General features: G+C 46.8%; 1 protein-coding gene and 1 long non-coding RNA gene across 12 annotated transcripts; one reads left to right on the forward strand and one right to left on the reverse strand.

Annotated features, from left to right (window-relative positions):
* The first annotated feature begins 117 nt into the window (after positions 1–117).
* Positions 118–20,029, forward strand: SLC35E1 (solute carrier family 35 member E1). Of its 2 annotated transcripts, XM_049098024.1 has the most exons (6): positions 122–593; positions 968–1,038; positions 3,147–3,284; positions 4,502–4,627; positions 16,324–16,569; positions 17,013–20,029. In XM_049098024.1, the coding sequence occupies exons 1-6, from the start codon at positions 176–178 to the stop codon at positions 17,241–17,243; spliced, it is 1,230 nt and encodes a 409-aa protein (XP_048953981.1). In that variant the 5' UTR covers positions 122–175; the 3' UTR covers positions 17,244–20,029. The 2 variants fall into 2 exon arrangements, with proteins under 2 accessions (XP_048953982.1, XP_048953981.1); XM_049098025.1 differs by lacking the exon at positions 4,502–4,627 and having other exon boundaries at positions 118–593.
* Positions 11,152–23,270, reverse strand: LOC112666687 (uncharacterized). 10 transcript variants are annotated; one of them, XR_007404249.1, is made up of 8 exons: positions 22,996–23,270; positions 22,616–22,786; positions 21,043–21,471; positions 17,891–18,670; positions 15,825–15,890; positions 15,531–15,658; positions 13,890–14,002; positions 11,152–13,809 (listed from the first exon to the last, which is right to left on the reverse strand). It is a non-coding gene; the product is annotated as an uncharacterized LOC112666687 (long non-coding RNA). The 10 variants fall into 10 exon arrangements; XR_007404248.1 differs by having other exon boundaries at positions 17,891–19,018; XR_003140936.3 differs by having other exon boundaries at positions 17,891–21,471; positions 23,001–23,270.
* Between the last annotated feature and the right edge of the window lie 23 nt (positions 23,271–23,293).

The following is a 23,293-nucleotide window of genomic DNA, read 5'->3' on the forward strand; positions in this document are numbered from 1 at the left end:
CGGGGCCTGCGCCCGCTACGTGGTGGCCGGCGCGTCGGCCGGCGCGAGGCGGTGACGCGAGGCAGCGGCGGCCAATGGGGAGCGGCGTTGGCCGGCGCGCCCGCCCCTCCCCGGCCCCGCCCCCGCCCGGCGTCGGGCCGTCGGACAGGCGGGAAGAGGTGGCCGCTCGGGCAGGATGGCGGCGGCGGCGGTGGGCGCGGGCGCGGGGGGCCCGGGAGCGGCGGGCGGCGGCGGCGGCGGGGCGCGCGAGGGCGCGCGGGTGGCGGCGCTGTGCCTCCTGTGGTACGCGCTGAGCGCGGGCGGTAACGTGGTCAACAAGGTGATCCTGAGCGCCTTCCCGTTCCCCGTGACCGTGTCGCTGTGCCACATCCTGGCGCTGTGCGCGGGGCTCCCGCCGCTGCTGCGCGCCTGGCGCGTGCCCCCCGCGCCGCCCGTCTCGGGCCCCGGGCCCGGCCCACATCCGTCTCCGGGCCCGCTGCTGCCGCCGCGCTTCTACCCGCGCTACGTGCTGCCGCTCGCCTTCGGCAAATACTTCGCGTCCGTGTCAGCGCACGTCAGCATTTGGAAGGTGCCAGTGTCCTACGCGCACACCGGTGGGTGCCGCGGCCGGCCGGGGGGCGGCGGCCGGGGCGCGCGCCCGCGATCTCGGCGCTCGGCTAGGAGTGCGCTGGCCCGGCTGTGGCCCGACGGCCTGAGAGAAGTCCGCCTGTGTCAGGAAGGCTGAGAGCCAGCAAGGCTTTTAGCAGGGGAGGGACTCGCACAAGGGTTTTGGGGAAGGAAGTGGCCGAGGAGAGACCTGGGAGCTGAGCAGGGCAAATCACAATCCCACAGCCCCTCCCCAGGTAGGCTGGCGGGGGTTGGAAGAGCTGCCAAGCCCTCCCATTGCACTCGTGGAGTTGGGGCAGGGTCCCAGGGTGGGTTCTGGGACTGGGGCGGCTCCCTGAGAGCCCCTTGCCTCTCTTTGCAGTCAAGGCCACCATGCCCATCTGGGTGGTTCTCCTGTCCCGGATCATCATGAAGGAGAAGCAGAGCACCAAGGTAACCCAGGAGGGTTCTGGGCAGGTGGGGGCCCCAAGGGCTTCCTGGCTGGTGCCCAGCTGGTGACGTGGTCCAGGCTCCTGGTTTCCTCTCAAATCAGGAAGTCAGCTTGGAGGCTTCTGGTGGCCCTTTACTGCAAATGTTCTGTAATTGCTTTGGAGGCAGTGATGTACGTCCCTGAGTTACCTCTGCTCTGTGGTCTCGGGGATGCCCCTCTTGGGTCCAGCTTCCCTTATGTCTTGATTCCCGACGTGTGGTTGCTGGTAGGCAATGACTTGGTCCCATCATGGCCAGCCATCACGTGCCCCTCCAGGGGGACCAGGGATAGAACATCTGACGCCTTGTTGAAACTCTGATGAAGTCTCCCTTCTTGGCAAGTGACAGTAGTCAGGTTGGGGACTTCTGGGGTCAGAAGTGAGATGCCAGTCAAAATAGTCTGATTTGGGCAAAATCCAGCAATGTCTTCGAAATAGAAACAACCAGGAATTGTGAGTGTCTGGGAAGGGAAGTGAAAGCAACATGCAGAGCCTAGGACTGCATAAGGAGGATGCTTTGGGCACAATCCAGAGTCTGTTCAAGATGCCAAGCCAGGGTATTTCCTGGCTTGGGGCGAGAGAAGCTGTGGCTTCAGCCAGAGACAGCCTTGTTCCTTAAGTGGAAGTGGGACTCCTGTTGTCCCAGCTGGAATCCATTTCATGCTGGACAGAGCACTTCTTTTCTAGATGGTTGGTTTCTGGCATCCTGTATTTTATGTAACCCAGAGTGGCGGTGCCCTGGATTGGCTTATGGAAATTGGGCCACCTCTGGTTGATTTTTTGGTTCAGCCCAGCTTTCTCTCTGCAAGGACCCGGGTGTGCTCTGTAGCCTGCCCCCAGGGTGATGTCAGGTGTGACTTTTTTCCCCAGGTCGGAGTTGCCTGGGAGTTGTGCAGCTTCATCACTCGGTATCACATCATGTTTATCAGGTTTCCTTGTTGTACAGGACATTGTACCCAGCTTGGGCAAGGAGCCAGCACCTTACCCAGTGAGGAGGGACTGAGGAATGGCCTAGGCAAAGACTAATGATAAAAGCAATATGTATGGACCCAGCCTAGGAGACAGATAAGGCAGGTTATTGTCATTCTTGATCACATGGGAAGAAATGGGACTGTAAAGGGGTGAGTCAAGTGCCTGAGGCCCACAGCCAATAGTAGCTGAGCCGGAATTCAGGCCCCACAGTCCAGAGCCTTTGCTCTATCCTCCAGGGATGGATAAGAAGCCCACACCCCTCCCTCCGAAAATTTCTGCAGTGCTTCAGTGTCCTTTGTAGGAGGAGGGTGAGCTGGGAGTCAGAAAAACTAGATATCAAAAATGGATCCCATTTCCCTGGAAGTTTGGAGCCATTTAGCCACCAGAGCTCAAGAACAATTGCATACACTAGGCCTTGGAAAGTCTGGACCTTCTAGAAAGCCTCGTGCCACGGCACTCTTTCTTCACTCAGCCAGCACTTATTGGATGCCTGCTATGTGTTGGGCATCAGGACAGAGCAGTGAACAAGGACTTGCCCTAAAAGAGCACAAGGATGCAGATGGGCCCTTTCAGTGGGCGGAGAAAGCCCCAGGCACCCGGGGACCTGACAGGGTCTTGCGGGGAGCGGGGAGGTGCGCTGGGGAAAGTTCTCCTGGTCTGTGAACTGAGACCTGAGGGGGAAGGAGGTCTCTAGACAGAAAAGGTGTAGAGGGAGTGTCCCAGCCAAGGGTAACTGCTGCATGTTGGAAAAGACTAAAATCAGAGATACCTGGCCAGCCTTTGGAGGATTGGGGTTTTATACCTTGGTACGTTGGCAGTGGCAGCTGGTTAGAGCTGGTAGGGCCAGCCCCAGTTCCTAATAGAAGTGATGATACAGAGATTGGGGCTGCACACAGTGACACAGCCCTGGCCCAGGTACTCTGCCCCATATGCCTCTCTCGCCCCTCCAGCATCACTGCCACAGCTAATGCTGATGCCCAGGGGGTAGGTGGAGTCCCTTTGCTGAGGGAGGGGAGAGCAGCTGAGGCTTTCCTCCAGGCATCTGTATTGGGCAGCCTAGCTCAACTCTGGCCATCAGCCCTTCCTGCCCTCCTCCTGCAGGTATACTTGTCACTCATCCCCATCATCAGCGGCGTTCTGCTGGCCACCGTCACCGAGTTGTCATTCGACATGTGGGGGCTCATCAGTGCCCTTGCTGCCACATTGTGCTTCTCGCTTCAGAATATTTTCTCCAAAAAGGTATTTGGGCACCATCTGGGATATGCCTGATGATTTGGGGGTGGTACAGGTAAAAAAGTGGTCAAGTAGGGATTTCTGTGGTGTTGGAACAAGAAAAAAATCCTGTTGCCCTTCTACTGGTTTTGTATTTGTTTCATTTTTTCTTGGAGTTTGTTACCTATAATAAAATTAGCATATGCTCAATGTGAAAACAATAGAAAAGCGCCCCCTGCCCTGCCCCCCCAGCTCAAAACTCAGAAACTTAGTGGGTGCTGGAGATGAGTAAATCAGTAAAGAACTGCCCCCTGTCTGTGGGTTTCCACTCTGAGAAAAAGTCACAGTACTGTCCCTGAAGAGAACTATTAATGCTAGGGGGCTTTTCTGTACAGTTTTTAGAATTGTAATATTATAGATTCATTTCAAATTTTTGCTTTGCTCATTTATTATAACATTCTCCCATATCATTAAAAAATATTGCTATAAATCCTGTAATATACTCTTTTCTGGCACCACAGTTCATGTAGTCAATTTCCCTACTGCAAATGCAGGCTATTTCCAACTCTTCATCATAAGTAACACAGTAATGAACATCTCTGTGCATAACATTATTCTGTCTGCAAGTTATTTCCTTACAAAGGCTTACCATTCTTGGGTCAGAGTATATGAGATATTTATGGCTCCTGGTATACTTTGCCTGGTTGTATTCTAGAACCACTGTATGCCAATTTAGACATAAACCAGCGGGATTTCGGAGTGCGTGTTTCACTGCAGCTTCACCAGTACTGAGTGTTGTTGGGTTTTTGTTTTGTTTTGTTTTCCTATTTCTCAGTCCTTCATATTTGTTTGGGGGCATTTTGTCTCATTGCAGGTGCACTCATAGGTTTGGTGGTCAAGGTCAGATGTCAGGGGCTAATGTACAGTCACTGTGTTTGGGACCTGGGTAACCGGAGCCCTTCTTGCCACTTAGAGTTTCATTTGGCTTTTTTTTTTTTTTTTTAAGTTTTATTTATTTATTTTATGATAGACATAGAGAGAGAGAGAGAGAGGCAGAGACACAGGAGGAGGGAGAAGCAGGCTCCATGCCGGGAGCCTGACGTGGGACTCGATCCCGGGACTCCAGGATCGCACCCTGGGCCAAAGGCAGGCGCTAAACTGCTGAGCCACCCAGGGATCCCCTCATTTGGCTTTTTTTTTTTTTTTTTTTCATTTGGCTTTTTAAAAGGTTTTTCTCTCTTTAGGTTTTGAGAGATTCACGGATCCACCATCTCCGGTTGCTGAACATCTTGGGCTGTCACGCTGTCTTCTTTATGATTCCCACGTGGGTTCTGGTGGACCTTTCAGCTTTCCTGGTCAGCAGTGACCTGGTGAGTTGGCCAGCGCAGTGAACAACACCCTTTTCTTGAATAGTTCCAGAGTAGTTGCTTTGTTGACATTTGGGGCCCCTGACAGCCAGCCCTCTTAACATTCAGCTTTGTCATGACTCATTTTTCGTGTAGTCGAGGAAGTTGGCTTCCTTTGCATTTCCTCCTCCAGCGGGCTAGATCTCAGGTGTCGACAGCTGCTGCATTTGAGCCAGTGGCATCAGGAAGAAAAAAGTGCCAGCATGGGCTACTCTCTTGTCTCGACAGCCTGGTTCAGATCTCACTCTGACTTGTTAAAACTGCACTTGCATTGCTGGATTCCTTTGTCAGTGTCATTTCTGTCCATATTCCCATGTATTATGGAGGCACCCATAGCTCTCTGAGCACAGGAAAGGGAATCTGCCCACCACCTACCTGCAGGGCCAGCCTCCAGACAATGCACTAGACACGCAGGTGACTGTGATAAGGAAAAGGTGGGCGTGGTTTTTCCAAGCATGAGTTAGAGAGAGGAGCAAATGTGTATTAGGACTTAATGAGGTCTGATGAGGTTCTTGACATTGGTCTTTAATCGTTATCGTTACCTGTAGACATAGTGCCCATTATCTCCAGTCTCTAGCTGAGGAGACTGGCTCTATTCTAACTTCCTGTCCACTCTATTCTAACTTCTTCTATTGATTAGCTGTAATTTTTCTGCAAAGAGCTTTCCATCATCGACCAGGAATAGTTGTTACCTTGAAGTACACAAATGGTCAGTGCTTCTCCTTTTTTTTTTCAATTAACAATTTTCAGAGAAGAGTTCTAGCTTACTGCAAATGTTAACCAGTGAGTTGGCAGGGGGGTAGGGTTGGGGTAGTGAAGGAAGGGCCTTCTTTTTTTTTTTTTTTTTTTTTTCAATATCATTGTGGACTCCTATGTCAGTTGCACACTTCCTCTTCATAATCAGATTATCCTGTCCAGGGCAACGGAGTCCTTCCCATGGGCTCCCTGTCCTTCCGACAGCACAGGTCAGCCTTCAGCAGCTTTTGGGCCCAGCAGAATGTATGTTTTTCTCCTCTTGCACGTCTCCTGTCTCTGGCCTGCAGTCAGCCACTCCTTTGGGAACCTGGGTTGCTTGTAATAGAGAATGTGGTTTAGAGACACAGTGAGTGCTGTGTGTGCTCACCACTGTGAGGTTGTCTTTGCTTTTGAGTCTTTGCGGTGACAAGTTAGGAAGGTCCTCTTGGGGCAGAGGGGAGGGTTCATACCAACTTACTCCAATTCTGATTTAACATTATGGAATTTATAAGTGCTGTGATTTTTAAATTTATATCTTTTCTGGTACACTTGGTTCCTTGCAGTGTTTGTTCTTTGCTTATCATACCCCAATTATTCATGTACGAGACTCTACTACACACACATTATCGCTGCAGAGCGAGAATCCCCACAGAACAACTGCAGGTAGAATACTGAGAAAAGTTTAAGCTTTCTTTGCTGCTCTGTTTGTCCTTAGGACATGTTCCATTAAAGATGTACAATTGGAATGCTGTGTTCTTTTTTATTTTTTTTTAATTTTGGAGAGAGAGAGCAGAAGCAGGAGGAGGGGCAGGGAGAGAGGGAGAATCCCAAGCAGACTCTACACTGAACACACAACCTGGCGTGGAGCACAGTCCCAGGACCCTGAGATCATGACCTAAGCTGAAATCCAGAGTCAGATGCTTAACTGTGCCCCCAAGGCGCCTATGGAATGTTGTGTTCTAAGAGCAACAGAAGTAATTTTTACAATGTGCTTGTATCATTAGCTTGCCCAGTTGGGTTCATCTGCTTCCATTTGTTTTCCATTTTTAGGCATTGCTTTTCTTTTTCCACACTGAATTTGTCAGACTTTTGTATTTCCAAAGCCAGATGATATGAGAAAGTTTATTCCAAGTCTGACTTCAGTCCGTCACCTCCCCCACCCCTTCTTGTCCTTCCCCCACAGGTAGTTATTTTTATGCAGTTGGTTTACCTTTTCAGTGTTGCTTTTGACAAATATAAGCAAATCTGTATACCTACCTTTCTCTTCCTTACACAGAAAGTGACTTTATAGATAGAAAAGAGCACCTTGCTATTTTCACTCAATGATATGTCTGGGGAATCACTTACTACTGACATATTTAGGTCTTTCTCATTCTTTTTATTGGCTGCAAAATATTGCTGATAGGTTTGGTGTCAATTCTCTTATTTTGGCCTATGTTACAACTCTTTGGTGTCTATATGAATACATGCATACAAATATGTACTTCTAGGTTTTGCTTTGGTTACTTTGTTTTTATTTGTGTTCAGGGACTTTTAGTTTTATTCTAGTGATTACCTTTTTTGGAATACCTTTAATTACCTGTTTCTTTTTTTCTTTTTTTTTTTCCTTAAGATTTTAATTTATTCATGAGAGACACAGAGAGAGAGGCAGGGCCCCTTGGGGAGCCTGGTGCAGGACTTGATCCCAGGATCATGACCTGAGCCAAAGACGCTCAACCACTGAGCTACCCAGGCATCCCCTGTTTCCCTTCTTGAGGCCATATGTATTTTTTACCTTGATGGGGCCCTTGTATGCTCTAGTAGTTGCTCTAGCAGCACACAGTATTTGACAGTGCTGCAGTCTGAAGGCAGTGTTCCCACCTATCTGGGCTCCTCCTTTCTGCCCTGTGTCTCCCATAGATGTCAGGTGATTTAGTTCTGTCCCAGTCCTGTGGTTTATAGTGGTAGGAAGAAGGATCATATGGGAGAACATGCTCTGGAGTCTGCAACTTACCACATTACCAAGAACCAAAGGCTACAATGGGTAATTCCTGCATATGGGCAGCCCCACTGCTGACAGCCTGGCTGAAGCCAGGTGGGGATCACCAGACTCTGAAGCAGGCTGCCCCATTTTAAAGTTTGGACAGGATGAGTGAAGCAGCTGTTTGAGAACTGGAAAGTAAAGGGCAGTGGACAGGCTGGGGTTGAAGACCAGATTTCAGTCTACTGCTTAGTTAGCAGTCAGTTTGCCTCTCTTTTGCCACCTGTATCTATAGCCTGGGCTTGAGGCAGCCCAAAATGCAGAAGTAGGCACTGGGTAAGAACAGAGCAAGAAGCCCTCTCCTTCTGGATCATGGAATGGGAAAGGGGATTCCTGTTGCTCAGAGGGAAATTCCCTGCTGGGGATTTCTATTATTTTTGTTTCTTGGTTCTCTTGGGTCTCAGGCCCCTGCCAATCCTGTGGTGGTAGTGGCAGCAGGGTCCCACACGAGGGCAACCACCCTCTGCAGTCAGAGTAGGATTAACTGTCATTGTGTAAATTTTTCTCTTTTTATCTGCCCACTGCTTGGTCCCAAGTGGAGGTGCAGTTGTCAAAAAAACAAAGCAGAGTGGGGTCATTAAGCCCCAGCTCTCTGATTAGAGGACTGAAAAGGGGAACTCTAGGAAATAGCAAATACCAAGGAGATCATGGAGAGGGAAGAACTTGGGAAAGTGACCTCATAAAATACCATGAAATCCTAGGCTCACCCCTGAGCTGCACATGTAAAGATCTGATCCTAATAGCATAGCAAAGACTTAGAAACTGAACTATGGGATAGACTACTGCCCCGATCCCAGCCTGACCACTCGGTAGTGCACGCTCAGGATGGAGCCACATACCACTGGAAAGGCTTTGAAAACAGACTCACATTGGAACCACAGCCCACAGAAGGCTGGTCAAGCTTGTAGCCTAAACCCAACCAAGCTAAAACAAAATATCAACATTCTGTATAGGATTTAAATAAGACCTACAATCTTATAATATTCTAAATGTCCATGGTATAATCCAAAATTACTTGGCATATGAAGAACCACGAAATTTTAAGTCTTATAGGAGAAGACAGTTAACAGATGCCAACAATTACATGACACAGATGTTGGAATTATTGAACAAAGACTTTACCTTTTTTAAATATTTTATTTATTCATTTGAGAGAGAGCAGGAGCAGTAGGGAGGGGCAGACGAAGAGGGAGAAGCAGGCTCCCTGCTGAGCAGAATGCCCAGGACCCTGAGATCAAGACCTGAGCCAAAGGCAGATGCTTAACCAACTGAGCCACCCAGGTAGGTGCCCCTTGAGCAAAGACTTCAAAGCAACGATTATAATCATGTCCCAGGAAGTAAGGGTAAATACTCCTGAAACAAATGAGAAGAATGGAAGATAGGAGAAACAAATGAAAATTTTGGAAATTTAGAAACAGCAACTTAAAAACTCACCAGATGAAAAAAATAAATAAATAAAATAAAAAATAAATAAAAAATAAATAAAAATAAAAACTCACCAGATGGACTCAATAGTAGAATGGAGATGACAGAGGAAAGAGTCAATAACTTGAAAATAGATAAAGAAAAATTATCCCCTTTGACCCACAGAGAGAAAAAATATTAAAACACAAGCAAGCAAAAAATCTGGAAGTAGCCAGAGAAAAATGTGCAGTAATTATGGAACAGCAATTTGAGTGACTGGATTTCTCATTAGAAACCATGAACACACACACACACAAAAAGAAACCATGAACACCAGGAGCACCTGGGTGGTGCAGTTGGTTGGGTGGCCAACTCTTGGACTCAGCTCAGGTCGTGATCTCACCTGAACTCATGTGATCTCAGGGTCCTGGGATTGAGCCCTGTGTTGGGCTCTGCACTCAGCAGGGAGTCCATTTCAGGATTCTCCCTCCCTCTGTTTCTCCCCCTGCCCCTTGCCGCCTTTGCACACTCTCGCTCACTCACTCTTTCTCTCTGGAATAAATGAATAAATCTTTAAAAGGAAAGAAAGAGGGCAGCTCGGGTGGCTCAGCGGTTTAGCACTGCCTTCAGCCTAGGGCGTGATCCTGGAGACCTGGGATCGAGTCCTACATCAGGCTCCCTGCATGGAGCCTGCTTCTCCCTCTGCCTGTGTCTCTGCCTCTCTCTCTCTCTTTCTCTCTCATGAATAAATAAATAAAATCTTAAAAAAAATAAAAAAGGAAAGAAAGAAATCATGAATACCAGAAAGAGGTGAAATAACATTTTTAGAATACTGAAACTACCAACACATAATTTTATATCTAGCAAATATAGAATCTCCAGAACCAACAGAACTATAAAAAATTAGCAAGAATAAAGAACTGAATAATATCATCAACCAGCTGGATATCTATTTCATTGACATTTATAGAACATCCTACCAACAATAAGCATAATAGTCATTCTTTTCAGGTATTCATGAAACATTCACCAAGACAGACCATATTCTGTGCCATAAAAACAAAGTTTAATAAAAGATCTGAAAACATACTAGTATTCTCTGACCACAGTAACTGAAAGGTAATAGGAAAATCTCCAAACATTTAGAAATTAAACAACATATTTCTGAATAATCCATGGGCCAAAGAGGAAGCCTCAAAGGAAATAGAAAATATTTTCAACTGAAGCAAAACTGACAGAAGAAAAAAAGATGACATTACAAATATCAGGAATGAGAGGGGGAGTATCACTATAGACCTCGCAGATACTAAAGTAGTAAGAATAATACTGACAACTCTATATACATAAATTCATCAACATAGATGAAAAGACCAATTCTTTATAAACCGTAAACTACAAAAACTCACCCACCCAAGATGAAATAGATAATCTAAATAGTCCCATAGCTATTAAGGAAATTGAATTCACAGTTTAAAACCTTCTAATAGAAATCATCAGGTCCAGATGATTTCACTGGCAGATTCTACCAAACACTTAAGGAAAAATAAATACCAATTCTATACAGTCTCCTCTAGAAAACAGAAGACAAGTGAACACTTTGGGACATATAACAAAACCAGTATGGTTGCATCGTGGACAATGATGCAAAAGTTGTTAACAAAATACTAGCAATATATAAAAAACATCACTATGACAAAATGGGATTTAAATTAAGAATGCAAGACATTCAATATTTGAAAATCAATATAATCTATAACAGTCTAACAAGGAAAAATCACATTCATATCAACTGACAAAGGCATTTGACAAAATCCAACAACATTCATGAAAAAAAAAAAGTCAACAAACTGGAAATAGAAGGAAGCTCCCTCAGCCTGATCAAAGGTATTCCTGCTAAATTCAGGAATAAGTTCAGGATGTTCACTCTCAACATGCCTATTCCACATCATACTTGACATCCTGGCCAGTGCCATAGGACAAGAAAAAGAAATGAAATAGATTCAAAGTGAAATAAAATTCTAACCAACAAGATCTTATTCTCTTTTATTTTTTTTAAGATTTTATTTATTTATTCATGAAAGACACAGAGAGAGAAGGCAGAGACACAGGTAGAGGGAGAAGCAGGCTCCATGCTGGGAGCCCGATGCCGGACTCGATCATGCGACTCCAGGATCACGCCCTGGGCCAAAGGCAGGTGCTCAACCACTGAGCCACCTGGATGTCCCACAAGATCTTATTCTCAATTATAAATAATTGCTTGAATTTTAACTTGAAATTTTTTCCCCTTGGAAAAGGTGATGATGAAAAAAAATTGAGATACATTAATCTATACAGGCATACCTTGTTTTATTGTGCTTAGCTTTATCACACTTCACAGATAATACATTTCTTACAAATTGAAGGTCTGTGTCAACCCTGCATCAGGGAAATCTATTGGTGCCATTTTCCAAATAGCATTTGCTCACTGTGTGTCTATGTTTCATTTTAGTAATACTTGTAATCTGTCAAACTTTTAAATTATTATATTTGTTATGGCGATCTGTGATCAGTGATTATGACTCACTGAAAGCTCAGATGATGGCTAGCATTTGTAAGTAATAAAGTTTTGTACATTTCAGGCACGCACACTTTTTTTTAAAGATTATTTATTTACTCATGACAGACAGAGAGAGAGAGGGGCAGAGACACAGGCAGAGAAAGAAGCAGGCTCCATGCAGGGAGCCCAACGTGGGACTCTCGATCGGGGTCTCTAGGATCACGCCCCAGGCTGAAGGCGGCGCTAAACCGCCGAGCCACCGGGGCTGCCCAGGCACACATATTTTTTAAGACCAGATGCTATTGTGCATTTAATAGACAGTGGTATAGTGTAAACATAACCCATACATGCACTGAGAAAAAAATTCACTTGACTTGCTTTATTGCAATATTTCCTTTATTGCAGTGGTCTGGGACCAAACCTGCAATATCGCCAAGGTCTGCCTTATATCTGTGTGTGTGTGTGTGTGTGTGTGTGTGTGTGTAGATAGACAGATAGATACTACATTTTTTTTTAACATAGAAAAGCTGATTGGGAAATGTACTTAGATAAAAGAACTACAGTAGTCAAAATTAGTCTGGGAAAGAATAAACTAGGAGGAATCATCTTACTTAATTTTAAGACTTTGTATAAAGGAACATACTGGTGAAGGCAAAGAGACATGAATCGGTGGAGCAGAATAGTGTGAAACTAAACACACTCAAATTTGAGTAATTGACTTTTGATAGAGAATAAAAGGGAAAAGTAAGTCTCTGTAACAAATGGTGTTGGAACAATTAGACAACAATGTGTAAAAATCTGAGCCTTGACTTAGACTTCACACATTATACAAAAGTTAACTCATAATGCATTCTAGACTTAAATGTAAGAGCAAAAATGATAGGGGCTCTTGGATGGCTCAGTAGGTTGAGCGTCCCAACTCTGGATCTCAGCTCAGGTCTTGATCTCAGGGTTGTAAGTTCAAGACTCGCATTGAGTCCCACACTGGTGTGGAGCGTACTCTTAAGAAAAAAGACAAACTAAAATGATAACCTTTAGGGAAGAAAACCAGAGAAAAAACTTCATGACTTGGAATTAGTTCTTAGACATTACACCAAAAGTGAAGTCCATGAAGAAAAAATTGGTAAATTGAGTTTCATCAAAATTTAAAACTTTTGCTCTGTGAAGACACTATTTTTTTTAAGATTTTATTTATTTATTCATGATAGACATATCATGAATCCCCCTGGCAGAGAAAGAGAAAGAGAGAGAGAGAGAGGCAGAAGCAGGCTCCATGCAGGGAGCCTGACGTGGGACTCCATCCTGGGACTCCAGGGTCACGCCCTGGGCCAAAGGCAGGTGCTAAACCGCTGAGCCACCCAGGAATCCCCAAGACACTATTAAATGAAGGGAAAGACAGGTTACCAACTGGGAGAAAATGCTTGCAAACAATAGAGGACTTGTGTTCTGAATACATAAAGAGCCCTTAAAACTCGAGAGTTAAGAAAACAACTTGCTTAAAAATAGGCAAAATTTCAACAGACTGTTTCCCTCTGAGGATGTCAAGATGGCATATAAATAGGCAGGTAAGGTAAGTTCAACATCATTAGTCACTAGAGAGAAACAAAAGCATGATGAGATACCATTTCATACCTATTAAAATAGCTACAATAAAAAAAAATACTAAGTCAAGGATACAGCATAGCTAGAATTCTTATGTATTGTTGGAGCGAACACAAAATGGTACAACCAACCTAGAAAACATTTGGGAGTTTCTTCTGAAGTTAAACAACACTCACCATATGACCCAGCAATCTCACATCTGTGTGTTAATTTTTTTTTAAGATTTTATTTATTCACGAGAGAGGCAGAGACATAGGCAGAGGGAGATGCAGGCTCCATGCAGAGAGCCCGATGTGCGATTCAATCCCGGAACTCCGGGATCACGCCCTGAGCCAAAGGCAGACACTCAACTGCTGAGCCACCCAGGCATCCCATGTGTGTTAATTTTAGAGAAATGAAACTCAGGTTCCCACAAAAGCCTGCACACAAATGTTCATAGCAGCTCCACTCATGACCTCATGACCACCAAAAACTGGACACAACCCAAGTGTCCTTTAACAAGTAAGTGGACTAAAAAAACCCAGAACTTTGGTACATTCATAAAATGAAACATTACTTGGCAATAAAAAACATCACCAACTTTTCCTTAGGACAACTTGGATGGATGGCAGCGGCATTGCTGAGTGAAGCCTGTCTGAGAAGTTTCCATTCTGTATCATTCCACCTATAGGACAAACTCTAAAAGACAAACCTAGGGATCCCTGGGTGGCGCAGCGGTTTGGCACCTGCCTTTGGCCCAGGGCACGATCCTGGAGACCCGGGATCGAATCCCACGTCGGGCTCCCGGTGCATGGAGCCTGCTTCTCCCTCTGCCTGTGTCTCTGCCTCTCTCTCTCTCTCTCTCTGTGACTATCATAAAAATAAATAAATAAATAAATAAATAAATAAATAAATAAATAAATAAATAAAAAATTAAATAAAAGACAAACCTAGGAGCACCTGGGTGGCTCAGTTGGTTAAGCATCTCTTGATCTCAGCTCAGTTCTTGGTCTCCGGGTCATGAGTTCAGGCTTCATGCTGGGCTCCACACTGGGCATGGAACCTACTTAAAAAAAAAAAAAAAAAAAAAGACAAACAAATCTAGAGTGAAGGAGAACAGTAGTTGCCTGGATTAGGGGAGGGGATTCATACAAAGAAGTCTAGGAGAGTGTTTTGGGGTGATGGAGCGGTTCTGAATCCTGATTGTGGTGTTGGCTACGTGAATCAGTGCAGGTGTTAAAATACATGGAACTGTGCACTGTGAGGAAGACACATTTGACTTTATTGCATGTCAGTTGACTTCATTGTAAGTAAATTTTTTTAAAAAGCTGGATTTGCTGGGGTTTTTTCCTGAAAGATAGGTATCTATGCAAGCTGGCTGGCTTATAAAAATAGCTCCTGAGTCCCTATTGGTGACCTCAGGGAAGGACTCCTGAAAGAACACGCCAGCTCACCACAAAAGCATGCTGGTGGGCTTACATGCCTTACAGAGGCTGTTACACCAACTAGGGGCAAAAGTCGGGGTGACCTTGAGCAGGTCATCTAAGTGTATCCCGCTCTCCTTTGAGAGGACCTCATGATCCCTCCCTCTCAGAGGGTGGTGGAGATGAAATCAGGCAGCCATTCGAAGACTTTCAGCTCCCATCCTGGCAGGGCCACTAAATGCCACCATTCCTGGGGGACCCTGCTGTGTCCTGTGACCAGTGCCAATGCAGCCTGAGAATTGGGATGCAGAGAGCAGGTGCTGCCAAGCAGCTGTGGCTTTGCTCCTTTGACTGAGCCACACTGGGTGTTGAGACTGCTGTATGCTCAGATGTCCATGTCCAGAGTACTGTCTCCTGAGGTCATTCCACTGTCCTGGCAGCCCTGCCCTGAAACAGCCTCTTGGTTCCCTCTGGTTCCCCAGGACTGGTATCGAGGTGGGACTGGGGGAGGTGGGGAGGCATGGGAGTGTGGCTGCAGCCCTGAATAGATGTCCATAAATGTTCAGTGCTGGGCATCCCCAGCCCTCTGGCCAGGGCAGCAGCCATCTGATTGTTGCCTGCTGCCTGTTCTGGGATCAGCAGAGACTCGAAGGTGGGGCAGGGAGTGGGTTGTTCTGTGGTCCAGATGTCTGCTAGTTGTGGGTTCTTAGCTTCTCAGCCCCCTTAATCAGAGTGCCTCATTCTGGTGAGGGTCAGATGGTTACCAAATTTCTGATAACTTGTTTTTGGCTTGGGGTTGTTTTAAAGCACTTTCACACCGTGATCCCTTTGATCTTCACAGCAGCAGCATTGTGTGGGCTCACAAGGATCAGTCTCTTCTGTTGCACAGAGGAAGAGAGTGTGACTTAAAGGGTCAAGTGGACTGGGTGGGGAATCTCCCAAGGACAGGGCAGACCCAGGGCTTCTGGCTCCTAGCCTGGGGTTCTTGTATTGCTAGGTTCTTTGCTTTCTCCAGGGCTGCCTTCCCAGGGCCTCCCCATCCTATAGAATGCATCGTGTCTGCTACAGTCTGAATGTTTGTATTCCCTCTGCCCAAATTTCTGTTGAAACCCTCTCCCCTCTCCCCCCCGCCCCCCGCCAAGATGATGGTATTAGGAGGTGGGGCACCTGGGTGGCTCAGTGGTTGAGTGTCTGCCTCTGGCTCAGGTCATGATCCTGGGGTCCTGGGATCAAGTCTTGCATCAGGCTCCCTGCCGGGATCGTGCTTCTCTTTCTGCCTGTGTCTCTGCTTCTCTCTGTCTCATGAATGAATAAATAAAATATTTTTTAAAAAGGGGGGGTCCTTTGGGAGGCCCTATCGGTGGAGCCCTTGTCCAACAAGACTAGTGTCCTTATAAAATGAGACCCCAGCGAGCTCTCTCACTCCTCCCACCACATGAGGGCACATTGAGCAGACCCTACCTATGAACCGGGAAGCTCACACCAGACACTGAGTCTCCTTGATCTTGGATTTCCCAGCTTCCAGAACTGTGAGAAATAAGTATCTATTGTTTATAAGCATCCCCCACCCCAGTCTGTGGTATTTGTTATAGCAGTTTGATTGGACTGAGACAGTGTCCAGTAAGCAGATCTTGCTCTGGTAATCGCAGGGCTCCCAGTGTTCACTGTCAGGGACGAGGGAAGCTTCAATTCCCATCATGCTCTACACCCTTTGGGCACCTGGCTTGGTGTCTTGGGAGCCTCTCCATCCTCAGTAGGAATGAACTAATTATTTGTCGTTGTGTTGTGCATGCAGTGTGTCCTGTCAGAGGTGCATATGAAGCACATGTTACTACATACCACACAACTGGGTCTGCTGCCTGCCAACACTGACCCTAGTTGGCCACTCTGCGTCCCTCCCCCCACCTCTGCCAGGACCAACATATGACCCCAGTGCTGTTCTTGCTTCCTATCTCTATAGACCTATGTGTCCCAGTGGCCCTGGACGCTCCTGCTCCTGGCTGTCAGTGGCTTCTGTAACTTTGCCCAGAATGTCATCGCCTTCAGCATCCTCAACCTCATCAGCCCTCTGAGCTACTCTGTTGCCAATGCCACCAAGAGAATCATGGTCATCACAGTGTCCCTGATCATGCTGCAAAACCCAGTCACCAGCACCAACGTCCTGGGCATGATGACAGCCATCCTGGGGGTCTTTCTATACAACAAAGTGAGTCTGGGGTGGGGGCTCCCCTTGATACCTAGGGAGGCACCAAAAGTTGGTGGAGGGGAGAGGAAAGGGACCTTACCAGGAGCTAAGAGACTGGGGCTCTGGCTTCAGCCCTGCCACTGACTGGTTTATGGTGGTGTGGCCCTACCTGGCCCGGTCTTCCTTTCCCATGTAGATGATTCTAGGTCTGTGCAACTCCAGCCGTGGCTCTTGGGTCCACAGAGGCTTTGTCAGGGATTTCATTGTCTCCTCGAGAAGGCCCTGTTTAGTCCAGTGTAAAAACCTGGATGGCTAAGAGGGAGGGCCGGCCATGCCTGAGGCCTGCTTGGGTCAGTGCTTCACTGGGCTGTGAAGGGCTGCTTAGATGCCACTTGCTCCCTTCTGTCCTGTGAGCGTGCCCTAGGGAAGGAGCCAACTGTCTCATTGCTCTCTTGACCTTGCAGACCAAGTACGATGCCAATCAGCAAGCCCGGAAGCACCTCCTCCCTGTCACAACAGGGGACCTGAGCAGTAAGGAGCATCATCGGAACCCCCTGGAAAAACCCCACAATGGCATCCTCTTCCCCCAGCACGGGGACTATCAGTATGGCCGCAGCAACATCTTAACAGACCACTTCCAGTACAGCCGGCAGAGCTACCCAAACTCCTACAGTTTGAACCGTTATGACGTGTAGAGTCTAGAGGGCAGGGCGGTACCATTGTGTGACTCCTCCCCCCACTCCCTAGCAGTACCAGAAACTTCTGACAACCAGTGAATGTACAACCCAGCCGAGGGGACGGTGCATAACCATCAGCAGACCCTGGGCTTCCCTGCCCCCTGGGGGTAGCAGGACGCTGCCCCGCAGGAAGGACCACTGCCCTCAAGCTCCAGTGTCCCAGGCCCTTTCTTCCTGGAGTCTATCATCTGAGGGCTGTGTTGGTATGGAGATCTTAGCCAGGTTTTTAACCTTTCTTTCTGGACTTATTCCCCGAGTCATGTATTTGAGAGTTCTTGTTCTGCTTTCCAGATAATATTTCCAAATAACTCTCCGGAAGGGTGAGATCGCTGTGGATACAGACCTCCAAGCAGGCAAGAGGGTTTCCTGGGGGCCAAGGAAAGGATGTAAGGAAGGGTGCTTGAGAGCGACAAACTAGCTGCTTCCATTTCACTGCTCAGATAGGTGAAGGGCTGAGGCAGGCATGGAGCAGAGGAGCGCCAGAGTTTATTAAAAGCATCTCCAGAAACAAAGACAGACCCAGTTTCCGGTCTACCCCATAGCTGTTTGCAGCTACTGGCAAATGTCCCAAAGAGAAAAAAAAGCTGCAATTAAGCCTGGAATACCTGAAGCCTAATTCTTTGACCTGCACATCAGAGCCGGTGTTGTGTCCAGATCCAGAGGGAGGGCAGCTGCGTCTCCTGTGCACTCGCTTCCCTTGCCAGAGCAGGGTCTCTCTCCTCTCTGGGGATAGCGAGGAGGAAGTGACTGTGGGGCTGTCAGAAGGAGCATTAGGAAATCATGTCAGTGTTTCAAACTCTATTTCTGTAATACTTGTGTTGTCTTTTCTGATGAGTCTTCACCACTGCTGTGAGGACTTAGTAGGATATTTGGTGGGGAGATGTTAATTTCATGAGGATCTTGCATTTTTCTAGGGAATATTTTGTAGTTGTGTATATTTATGCCTTGGTTCCCTGTGGGGGGGGGGGACGCATGAGGGAGGACTGGCTTATGGACTGAAAACCCTCTTGTTCTTAAATGTTTAAAAACAAGAAAAGCTCCTACTGGCAATGCCTGTCTTGATACATTTCAGCATTAGTAGGAGGTGATTCTTTGATTCCATGCCCTGATCTGGCAGTGTTTGCATTAGGATCTGAATCATGTCCTGGTGAAGGGGAGAAGGGGCAAGCACCAAGCTATGATTTGGGTTTGGCTAAATCACAGATCAGGAAAATGATATGGCCCCAGCAGATAACTTGTGTGCCGAGGTTCAGGTGAGGCTCTCCGTCTTTCCCAGCATCACAAGAGGACCCTGCCCTCAGAGAGGACCTCCGGCTTGGCTGGTGAGTCTTTGGTGATGTCTGCCGTCCTCCTTCAGCACTGTGCCTAACTCGTCGAATAGGCACCTGGGGAGCAAGCAGCAGATGGGATAGTGGGTCACCCTTTACCTCCTGGGGAGAGACATCTTCCTGTCAGAGGAGGTACCATAGCATATGATTGATTCCTGGTTTGGTTATTTTGTCAGCTTATGAACAGGCTGTTCCTGGAGAGGTCACCTGGTCCCCTTCTGGCTTGAGTTTATGCACCACCGGCCTCAGGTCCCCGTGTTGTTCGTTTGCTTTATAATTATTTTGGCCCCAAGTTTTGAGACAGTTGCTGTGTAAAACTGGAAGGAGAAATCCTGAAGGTATTTGAAAAGAGCTTGCCGAGTGCTTCTGCCAGAGGCATTACGGTCTATAGCTGAACTTTTCTCACTGGGGAATATAGCAACAAATGGGGTGAATTTTACAGCACAAAGATATTATAGTGGTTGTCTTTATGATGAAAATAACAGACTCCTTGAACAGATAACCAAACTCCAAAATCAACTACACGTCTTTTCAGGTTTAATGAAATTCCTGATGTTGCTAAAATTTGTATATTCATTTGTTTTCCTTTTCCCATGCAAGATCTGCTAGTGAGGGGAAATGACTCATTTTATTATGGTTTATAAATTAATAAATGGGGTATTTAATTCTGTACATAAATCTACAGCCAAGTACATACACTGGAATGAATGAGACAATCATATTAGACCAAATCATCAGATCAAAAAACAAAGACATACTTTTTGAGACTTGAAGGTTCAGAGCTGACACTGACCTCCTGAAGGCCAGCTTTCCAGCCACTTTGGCCCTGGCCCACCAACCCCACCCCACTCCCACATGCACATTCGCAGCTCTGTTCCCCTCACCCTCCTCCCTGCTGGGGTTTGTGGTAGCAAATTTGTCTACCCATCCATGGTATGGTCTTGCCTGAGACACTAACTAAACCCAACTCCTTCATTTTACAGAAGGGGAAGCTGAGGCTCAGAGGGCATTTTTGAATAGTGTTCATTCACTATTTTGAGACTCGGTGTGGACTTTTTGAGCACCTTATTTTAAGTCATTCGTTCTAGGGAAATCAAACCCTTTTTACAAAGGAGAGAAGCCAAATATGTTGAAGTGAAGAAGCCCTTGGGATTTCTGAATTTTGCTGTGTATTTGGCATACACCATAGAACAGGCCCTTTATTATTGCTGGGACATAACCAGACCTGGATACCTTAAGGCCTCACAGCCTTAAGGGGATAAAATATTAAATTATTAAAGGAATTGAAAATTGTGGATTCTTTTTTCAATTGTCACCTGTTTTCAAGACTTAAATGCTATAAACTTCTGTGGGAATGATACTGTATCTATATTCATTGATGGCATTTACCAAAAATAAAAGATGGTCTCCAGGGAATCACGATTGGTCTTAATTTGTCAGGGTCTTTCTGAGTGACCCTGTCTTCAGTGTGCCCACCAACAAAACATAAGACATAGAAAGAACAAACCAACTTGATTCTCCCATCAGAGTACACTGCAACCTTCCCCCCCCGCCCCCAAGCCAAAAATTAAGACATCTGATCTGTAAATTTATGAGATGGTAGAATAAAATTAGAATCACAGCTTGGCAATTAACATGCCTTTATTGAACAGAACACAGAAAACCTAAGAACGTGTGGCAGCTGTGCATATGAAGCAGATTTCTGAGGAGTAATAGCTAGTACTGAGGACCTACTACGTGCCTAACACACTGGTGGATTTTTCACACAATCCTCATAAGCCCTTTATGTTAAGCTTTATTAACCTTATTTTACAGACGAAAACGAGGCTCAAAGGGGTTGTCACTTGGACTCACACAGTAAGTCGGCCTCCAGGGCCTGTTTCCCCCCCCCACATTACTCAGAAACCAGTTCCCAACAGAATTTTCTTCAGTTACAGTTAAAGGGTAGGAGTTTCTGCTAAAACCACTGCCCACATCCTTTCAGTTCATAATCCTTTCGTTCAATTATTTACTGAACACTTAATATGTATAGGAAACTGAGATAGATACAAGCCTCAGAGCACACTTGACTTAATTTATAGACCTATAACTAAGTAAGTGGTATATAAGCGCTATGCTAGATTGGAGGTATGTGAAAAATGCTAATAAGCAAAGTACAGGGAAATTAATTTGAGGGGAGCAGAATGGAAATGTTTTGACTTGCACTTAACGATTCTCAGGATATTTTATTTGCGTATTTTGTATTACATACATCTCATTTAACCATCAACACCCAAGTAAATATTAGCCCCATTTCAGAGGGAAGTGGAAACAAAAGTTGTGTTTGGCCCAGGGAACAAGCCTGGAATCCAGGAGTGTATGACTCCAAGCCAGGGCCCTTTGCCCTGCAGAGCAGCCAAAATAAAGTGAACTGTTTTGTTTTTCCTCACCTTTGTCATATATTCCTAAGAGGAGCTGGTGCCATCCAAGGTGTAGCCTTTCACTGCAGTGGTCTGGCCCACACTGCCACAGTAAGACCTTGAAGGAGCCATCCAGTCGGAGCCACCTAGTGGCTTTGTAGCCTGCCACTGCAGCGCCAACAAGTCAGGGCCTGTTCCCGCAGAGACTAGTTCGTGCTGCATGTGGCCCCACGGTTCAGACACTAGTCTAAACTCCTACCTGGGAGTGTGCTCTCCAAGGATGGGAATACTCCTGTTTGTCTCCCCAGGGCAACTCCTCTGTGACCAGAGGCTTGCTTGGTGATGCGATCAGGCCCGAGGAATGCTGCTGCCCGCTCCAGGACAGAACAGGACTTTCTCTGTTCCCACGTCATTCCTCCTGCCATGCCTTCAGCTGGTTGACCACAGGCAGTTCAGTTACTGCAGGAAACAAGGTGACAGTCACACCCAAGCTTTGCCTTTACTGAGATACAGGTCTGAATGGGCCTGGAGTTCCTTAGTCATCCACTACTTTTTTAAAATAACAACTTCTATTGCCTATGTATTTAAGTTTGAAAAAAACTGTTAAAGCTAAAAGATATCTACACTTTACAGACATCAAAAAGAATGAGATAGATCTATGTATAGCGAGAACAATTTCCAAAATAATGATATATAAATGTGCTTGTGAGTACAGAGCTTATTTCTGAAAGGACAAAAGACTGGACACAGCAGTTGCCTCCGGAGAGGATATATGCACATTTTTTTTTAATAATCTGCTTAATCTCTGAATTCCACCCAAGGCAGATCACAAATTAAAACCCTGATATAGTTCTTTACTGGCATGAAAAAATACCCACACTATCCAAATTACTGAGCTTCTTACTAAACAGACCAATCCCGTATGTTCCCTTTGCCTGGAGTATTCACGTAGCTTGCTCCTGATTAGGATCTCAGTACAAACCTCACTACCCAGAAGCAAGCCCCACTCTCCTTCCTTATCAAAAATCCTGCTGTTTTTCTTAATAACGTCGTAATGATGTATTTGTTTACTGATTTATGCCTCCTAGACTACACACTCAGGAGAGCAGAGTTCAGCCCCAATTCTATCCAGCCTCTTTTTTGTGAACCAGGAGTAGTCTTTACTGGTGGACATTTGCAAAATCAATTAGTGGCAGGAAAAACCTACTTAGAACCGCAAAAAAGCGCATTCCATTCTCCTCCTCAGTAGACCCGTATTTTAAAAACTTACTAGATTTTGAAGGCCACCAATAAAAAATATTAGGGCTGTTTCTCTCTTTGGTTATGCAAGTACCTACATGATATCTCAGTTTTGCCTCTTGGCCCACACGGCCTAAATATTTGCTCTCTGGTCCTTTATAGAATACATTTGGCAATTCCTGGCCTAGACCACTATCTCGCATACCGGAGGCAATCCCTAACCGTCTAAGCGATACATTTGTAACCAAAAAAAAAAGAAATGTATCTAAAACATGGACATTTATTTGCGTAGAAAAAAAAAAGGGGGAGCGGAGGTACAATCAAGTGTTAATTAACAAGGGCAATCTCCAGAAGGTCGGATTACCGGGACGTCCACAGTCTACGCTAACGTTTACTGCTGCTGGTCACCGTTCTCTTCCCCAACCACCGGCACACGTTCACTTCGTCATCATTTGAGAAGCGAGGTAACTGCATCTCTGAGGAAGGCGCCGGGCACCCGCAGGACGTGGACGCTCCTTCCGCGCCGCTCCAATGACTGCACGGAAGCCGGGCGAGCCCCGAGGGGCCGCAGGGTGAGGCCGGCGCGGGTGGGGAGGTCCCCCGCCCCAGAGTCTTCCCTACCAAAGCACTGCGTCGAGCGGGAGGGTCCTGTGAACCTCAACGAGCCCGGTTCCATCCCCGCCACACCCGTCGCTTCCCGGTTCTGCTTCCCGGCGTCGCGGCCCGGGGGCCTCCCAGACGCACCTCACCTCGTAGTCTTCTCACCGCAGCCCCGCGGGGAGGATCCGCCCACAGCCCCGGTCCAGGGGAGAACGCGGCCTTCCGGGCCCTCCGGCTGCGACGCAGGAGGCGGGAGGCGGCCACGGCCGTGGCTCACGGTAGTCTGCGTCGTTCCAGCCGTTCCGGGGCGTAGCGCGACAGCGGCCCAGTCCGCGCAAGCGCGGGAAAGCCCCTGCGCGTGCGTATCGCTAGGCCCCACCGCGCGCCCGACCTCGCGCGGCTCCTTCCCGCCCGCCTTCTGCCCTCACTTCCGCGGTTTCCC

The sequence above is a fragment of the Canis lupus genome, chromosome 20 (genome assembly GCF_003254725.2).
Source record: "Canis lupus dingo isolate Sandy chromosome 20, ASM325472v2, whole genome shotgun sequence".
Taxonomy (NCBI): Eukaryota; Metazoa; Chordata; class Mammalia; order Carnivora; family Canidae; genus Canis; species Canis lupus.